At 43.2% G+C, this 6,937-nt stretch overlaps 2 protein-coding genes across 4 annotated transcripts in view; one reads left to right on the forward strand and one right to left on the reverse strand.

The window, feature by feature from the left end:
• LOC106808874 (mitochondrial fission regulator 1-like) overlaps positions 1 to 6,650 on the reverse strand; it is a 16,939-nt gene extending 10,289 nt beyond the window's left edge. For both annotated transcript variants that reach the window (XM_014811767.1, XM_014811766.1), the window contains exons 1-2: positions 6,543 to 6,650; positions 5,976 to 6,157 (exon numbers count right to left, since the gene is read on the reverse strand). In XM_014811767.1, coding sequence (XP_014667253.1) covers positions 5,976 to 6,157; positions 6,543 to 6,629 — 269 coding nt within the window. In that variant the 5' untranslated portion in view covers positions 6,630 to 6,650. The remainder of the gene's footprint in view (positions 1 to 5,975; positions 6,158 to 6,542) is intronic.
• Positions 4,948 to 6,937, forward strand: part of LOC106808875 (armadillo repeat-containing protein 1-like) — an 11,372-nt gene continuing 9,382 nt past the window's right edge. The window contains exons 1-2 of one of the 2 annotated variants that reach the window (XM_014811768.1): positions 4,948 to 5,052; positions 5,242 to 5,395. In XM_014811768.1, coding sequence (XP_014667254.1) covers positions 5,300 to 5,395 — 96 coding nt within the window. In that variant the 5' untranslated portion in view covers positions 4,948 to 5,052; positions 5,242 to 5,299. The remainder of the gene's footprint in view (positions 5,053 to 5,241; positions 5,396 to 6,937) is intronic. The other variant, XM_014811771.1, reaches the window with a different exon arrangement.

Raw genomic sequence — 6,937 nt, forward strand, 5'->3', positions numbered from 1 at the left:
AACGAGATTAGGAGCGCTCCAACCGAGAATTGATGTTGAAAACAACGCCTCAGTGCTGATGAGGGACATCACACTACCAGCTACCAAAGTTCTGCCTACAGATCACTGTCCTAGCCATACCTATCGGCTGATCGTCTACCTGCTAACGACAAACACCTTGCAGGGACTCTACCTGTCCTACCGCCAACCGATTCCCAGCACAGGTAGGTAGTGTTTTTTTATACATATATATATCATTTTAGTCAATATATCACTTACACAAGAAAGTCATATCTACTTTATATCATTATATATGTATATATGTATATATATATATGTATATATGTATATACAGGGTTGAAAATACTTTTCTAACATCGGTGATCCTGCAGGATCACCGATGTTATTATATGGATCCTGCAAACATTTTGGTGATCTGCCGAAACGCATACGTTATAATTATTTATACATTGCAATATGTTCCTGTTTTACAAGCGTATACAGTAAACCAGGCAAAAAAGATAGAAACAGCACAATCAGGAAATTAGAATTTGATTTATTTCTTATCTCTTTCTGCAGTCTGAGTCTGAGTGTTGCACAGACAGTTCTAAATATTAATAAGTGCATCATCGTCATCTACGTAATCTTCGGCCTGTCTGTTCTCATCATCATCTTCAACAGTGGCAGGTTTAGTGGAAAGATGCAGGCCCATACGGTTTGACAAAAGGTGACAAGATTTTTCGGTGATCCAGTCGGATCACCGATGTTTTATTTTTCATGATCACGGTGCTTGATCCGAAGCTGAAAAGCCGTCGGATCACCGATCCGGCGAGTTATTTTCAACCCTGCTTACCTACTATATATTACACTACTATATATATATATACCTACCTATATATATATATATATATATATATGTATATATGAGAAGTATATGTCATCTCTACTGATGTGCAAAGAATTCTTAAAAGGGCAATGAAAAACATGATCAAGGTGCCCCAAATTTTGTAAAAATCTAAAAGATAATCCATCAGCACGCCCCCCCCCCCACCCCGTTTCAGGGCACACGAATGCCGCAGACTGCCCCGAACTGCAGCTGCTGCGACAGCGCACGCCACGCGATGGACAGATCGGGAACTACGCGACGATTTTCCCGACGAACGACGCGTCGGCGTTCGATCGGCGTCGCCGCGACGACGGATCCGTGGTTCCGAACGTCGTTCACTACATCTGGTTCGAGCGCGACGAGAGAGACTGCCGCCAGGACACGAGTCTGTATCGCGTCATCGGGCCGATCAGCATGTATGAGAACGTGCGGCCCGAGCGCATGATACTGCACACAAACTGCAGGAAGCTGGACGGACCGTGGTGGCGAGAGCTATTCATTGGGCAGAATACACTGCTGCATTTTTTTTAAATGAGAAAAAGCAGGGAAATTATCAGGACGACGTATTATCAGGAGTGTATAATATAGAGATATTATATACATATACACATATATAATATAGAGATATTATATATATATATATATATTATATAGAGATTATAGTAAACTCTATATTATACACTCCTGGTACTATCACATTGTCATTACAAATTTACTGAGCGCGGGGGGGATCGTTATCATCATCAACGTTGCCGCGCGTAAACCGGCGAACCCGCCCACCCACGACGCGTCTGCTCGTCCGCTACAGGTGCGCCACCTGGACTACGTGAGCCACGTCTTCGGCCGCCCGCTCTACAACACGATGCACGCCTCCGACGTCGCCCGCATGCGCATCCTCATCCAACATGGCGGCATCTACGCCGACCTCGACGTCGTGGCGCTGCGACCGCTCGACGCGCTGCGCAAACAAGCGTGCGTGCTCGCCGTCGAGTCGGGCGGCGACAACGCGGGCGTCGTCAACGCCGGGCTCATCCTCGCCGCGCCGAACTCGACGTTCGTACGCCGCTGGTACGACAGCTATCGTAACTACAGCGCGGGGAGCGTTCGCCGCGGAGGCTGGCTCGTGCACTCGGGCGCCGTGCCGACCGCGATGGCGCGGGACGACCCGGCGGCGGTGCACGTCGAGCCGCGCATACTCCACGAGGCGAGCGGAGCCGTGTTCGCGCCGCGACACATGAACCTGAGCGACGTCTACGCCGTGCACATGTGGCTCCACCTGTGGCCGCTGTACAGCGTCGAGGTCGGCAAGACGATGAGCATCTGCGACTCGCTGCGCATGAACAACACGTATGGAGATTTCGCGCGCCGCTTCTACCTCGACCGACACTGGAGCGCTAACTCCACGCTGACGTGAACACTCACAACGTCTCCACATAATATCAGGATTCAGGAGTGTCATAATATATCTAGATATATAATATAGTATATATAAGATACTACTCAGTCTCTATATATAATATACTAATAAATTTTTTTTATATATATATATATATATATAATATAGTAATCTAGATATTTAATATCAAGAGATAATAAGTTAACTCCTGTTAATTTCGCACGGGTAAAATAATGACAAATTTCATTATTAACCCCAGACTATAGAGTATAGTGCTATACACTATCGCTATACACTATACCTAACAATTTGCTATTAACGTAAATTGCGCTTCACTCATGCAGACAACGTTGGTGTACAAGCATATAAAATATAAGAATGTGATACGCATCACGGTCTTTCGCTTTTTTGTTTGAACGAAATCGAGCCTGCCCAGCTGCAAACAGGTTTAATATGATAATTTCAGAAATCAAACTTTAAGTTCAATGCCGCAGAACAAGAAGCTGAAACACCTGTTTAGCTCGACCCACCTACTCAGATATTCCTGTGTCGAAGGCGTGCTGGTGCTCTATAGCTCATCAATGTTCATTTATGCTTAAGCCTAAGATAAAATATTGCTTGTTTCCCCTTACCCTGGACCCCCCTAGATTGGCTTCGCGCCTATGGCGCTTGCAGCAACAAATCCAAAAGACCTTAGCAGAGAGTATCAGAACAAGCAACTCCCACGCTACTGCTAATCTGCGCAGTGAACGAAAACCCGCAACAATGGCGGAAGAGTTTAGCACTGAAGAATACACAGATGACATAGACAAGAACATCCAAGACTATGATATAGATGAGGACAATGACTACTATGAGATAGAAGAGGATATTGAAGACTATTAGCTAGATGAAGACTATGAGATAGATGAGAATGAAGACTATGAGATAGATGAGGATGCTGACGACTATGAGATAGATAAAGATGATGATGACTATGAGATAGAAGAGGACAATGAAGATTAGAGCTATATGAGGACAATGCAGACTATGAGATAGATGAGGACATTGAAGACTATGATTGAGCTAGATGAGAATGAAGACTATGAGATAGATCAGGATGATGACGACTATGAAATAGAAGAGGATATTGAAGACTAGAGCTATATGAGGACAATGTAGACTATAAGATAGATGAGGACATTGAAGACTATGAGCTAGATAAGAATGAAGACTATGAGCTAGATGAAGACTATGAGATAGATCAGGATGATGACGACTATGAGATAGATCAGGATGATGACGACTATGAAATAGAAGAGGATATTGAAGACTAGAGCTATATGAGGACAATGCAGACTATGAGATAGATGAGGACATTGGAGACTATAAGATAGACGAGGACAATGCATATTGACCTACCTACCTGAGAGTGATAATTACACTCCCAAGCTTGTATACTGTTTCTAGGGCGGTCAAGCTGCACTGCCTCTCTCTATCACAACCCATGTTTATTTCTATTTTTTTAAACATCATGCTGAATTTACAGGAGCAGCCACTAGCTCTAGCTAAAAAAGTACCGCCCATGTCATAGAGACAATATTTATTAGGGTGACTGCTGTAAAATAAAACCAACATGGCTTGTTTGAAAGTATCATACGTTTGTTGTTGTATTAATCTTTTCAATCTTTCATGTTCCAAGCCATAGAACACCTGAGAGTACATTTTCCAAAGCACTACACACATTAGTCATATGATCTGCTAATAGTAATCTCTATATATAAGTAAGTAAAGTAACAGTTCAATTAAGCTTACTTTAGGATCCATGCCTTAATAATAATGGGCTCAGGATTAAGTTAGGATTAGAGTTAGGGCTAGGATTAATGGTTATGCCATGGTATGGATAGGTGATGGCGATGATAAATTATGTGTCAAGGTTCGAAAATAGGCTTGCAGTTGCACATAAGTAAACCCTAATTTTTGTCTTACCTGCAGCCTACCAAGTTCTATGTAGTTTAACACCATTCTGATGGCTTCAAACAGATCCTGGAGCCATGTGTCCAACCCTGGCATACTGCCAAAAAAAAACAAGATATAACATTGTTTATAAAACATTGCCCGCCGCAACAAATACAAGTGAAGTGGAAGAAAGCCTGAGTCAGTGTGTAGCAGCAATCCTATGGCGATGTGGTAGAACCAGAATTAGGGTTATAGTCGTGATGACTTAGGATAATATTAGATCATAATTACAGACAGCAGTGGCGGATCTACGGGGGGGGGAGGGGTCAACTGCCCCGGACCCCCCTAGCAAGGCGTGCCTTCGGCACGTTGGTGTGTGTAGGCCAATCACCTCAGGTAAACCCCCCCTTAGTTAAAACCTAGATCCGACCCTGGATAGGATGATCATGATGTTTATTGACAATCAATGTCAATGTCAATGACATTGACAGTGTCCGGAGTCGGGGCTAGTACACGATCAAGCAAACGAGTTTGAGTTCGTTCGTGAAAAACTCGTGCAGTCGTGGTACTCAATGTTAGTTGCGAGTATTTGAACCTCAACCTTACTGCAATGGTTACATACATACGCTTAACGGAGGACTGGATATTTGTGAAATAAAGCGAGAACAATGAGTTATCAATATTAATAACTTGCAAAATATACCTGTTTCAGGAATCTGTTGCGCTGTTTAAAACTCCTGGCGCAGGTGTCGCTGTGGTAGCTTTCCTGTTATCTTAGCCAGTTAGAATTCATTTCCGGTTCTCTAAACCAATCGTGCCAGCGATCGTTTTGAGCGGACATTTGGAAACTTTCGTAAGTCTATTTATAATCTGAAACGATATTTATTTGTGATATTTGTCTATTATTATCCGATATTCATTGTTTTACCTATTCACAAACTATGTCATTGTATTAGCCGTGGACGTTATTGAAGTAGATCTCCTCGCTATCCAGCTGACCACTTGTATCTTGTATCTTGTATCTTGGGGTTCCTCTCTTCAGACTTGTATTTCACAAGGCACGTACTCTCTCCTTGAACCACGGCGAACCTCAGACCACGATGAATGAGCAAAAGTTGAGCACAGCCACCCTGGCTACTGTTACAACATATCGTCAGCTTGCAACCGATCCTGTCAAGAGGGCTGCCCTAATCAAGGTGCTTGGACGTTGATTATTACTTAATAATATTAATAATACACATTTATGATTTAAATCATATCTACGAATGTTCATCCATAAATATTGTCATTATTGAGTATTTTGGCTGCTGAAATTTGAAAAGTTTAAAGATACACAAGTCACAACCCTGACAACGAATATTATATAAATTTCGAATTATAATTAATTTTAAAAATGAACCAATATTTTTTTTCACATATTACATAATGGACATCTGCAGCATAACATGCAGTGTCTAAGTCATTAAGCTATAGCAGCTGCCATTCTTCAGTGTTACCTTCTTTGAAGCTGTTTTAGCATATTGCTCAGGTGTGGTATATTATTATATACGCAGTGGCTACGCGTCCGGAACCGGTCGCCTAGCCTCCAGGCTACACATCCGGACATCCACTCACACAGTGATCGCGCGACTCGCGTACACGCATGATTGCGCAACGGGACGCTCTGCTGATTGCCGAAAATATACAATATATGCACTGCTGCCGTCTATCTTTTCATCCGTCCTCTCTCTCTACCTTAATCTTAGAAAACCTCAGCCCTCACGGCGGATACTCTACCTTAGTTTCGTGGACGTTGCACACTCTTCGTTGAGCCAGCCTACGTCGGTGAGAGGTGCGATGGAGGGTTTAGCATCCTCACTACACGTGCCACTGTAGGTGGAGAGCGAGTCGAGAGACTCCATGCTGCCGAATGCTCGCACGCGCTCCGGGTTGTACCGATATTCCGTCATCGACAGCAGCTGCAGCGAAAAACATCGAAACAACGTTGACGAAGGGCAACCATGTCACTACTGCCATCTGGTGAGAACTCTAACCAACTTAATGCAGATTGACAGAGACGGCTCGATCGACTGACAAAGTTGTTGCGAACTTGAATTAGTAATATATTAACTTAATTTTAGTAATAGTAACTTAAAATATTAATTTACTTGAATACAAACTCTTAAAAGGAAAACCGGTCAGAGGGGAAAAGCTTTCTGGCGATGTACATGCTAGTTTCGCTTCTCAGCCCGCCTCTCATTTCTTAGTGCCTCCCTCCCCACCTTCACCGTGGATACTCATCTATCTCGTAAGTCATTGCCCTCACGTTGCATCACTCGTTACTAGCCAGTAATAACTACATACCGGGAGGTAGACTCTCCGGCCAGCCTGGATGGGAAGATGGGAGGCCAGCTTCCTTATGAAGCTGCGATTGCTTCCGAACACCAGCATCTCATCATCCCACGGGAGATGCGCCTGGCAACGAAAAACAGCGAAGTCGTGAAGCTCATGTAGGCACAGAATGAATGTAATATAAGCACAGAATGAATGTAATATAATTGTAAGCATAGACTGCATGTAATGTAGGCACAGAACGAATGTAATTTATAGGACAGAACAGCATGTAATGTAGGCACAGAACGAATGTCATGTAAGCACAGAACTAATGTAATGTACAGGACAGAACAGCATGTAATGTAAAACACAGAATGAATGCAATGTAAAACACAGAATGAATGTAATGTAAAACACAGAATGAA

This window comes from Priapulus caudatus, unplaced genomic scaffold, assembly GCF_000485595.1.
Source record: "Priapulus caudatus unplaced genomic scaffold, Priapulus_caudatus-5.0.1 Scaffold310, whole genome shotgun sequence".
In the NCBI taxonomy this organism is placed as follows: domain Eukaryota; kingdom Metazoa; phylum Priapulida; class Priapulimorpha; order Priapulimorphida; family Priapulidae; genus Priapulus; species Priapulus caudatus.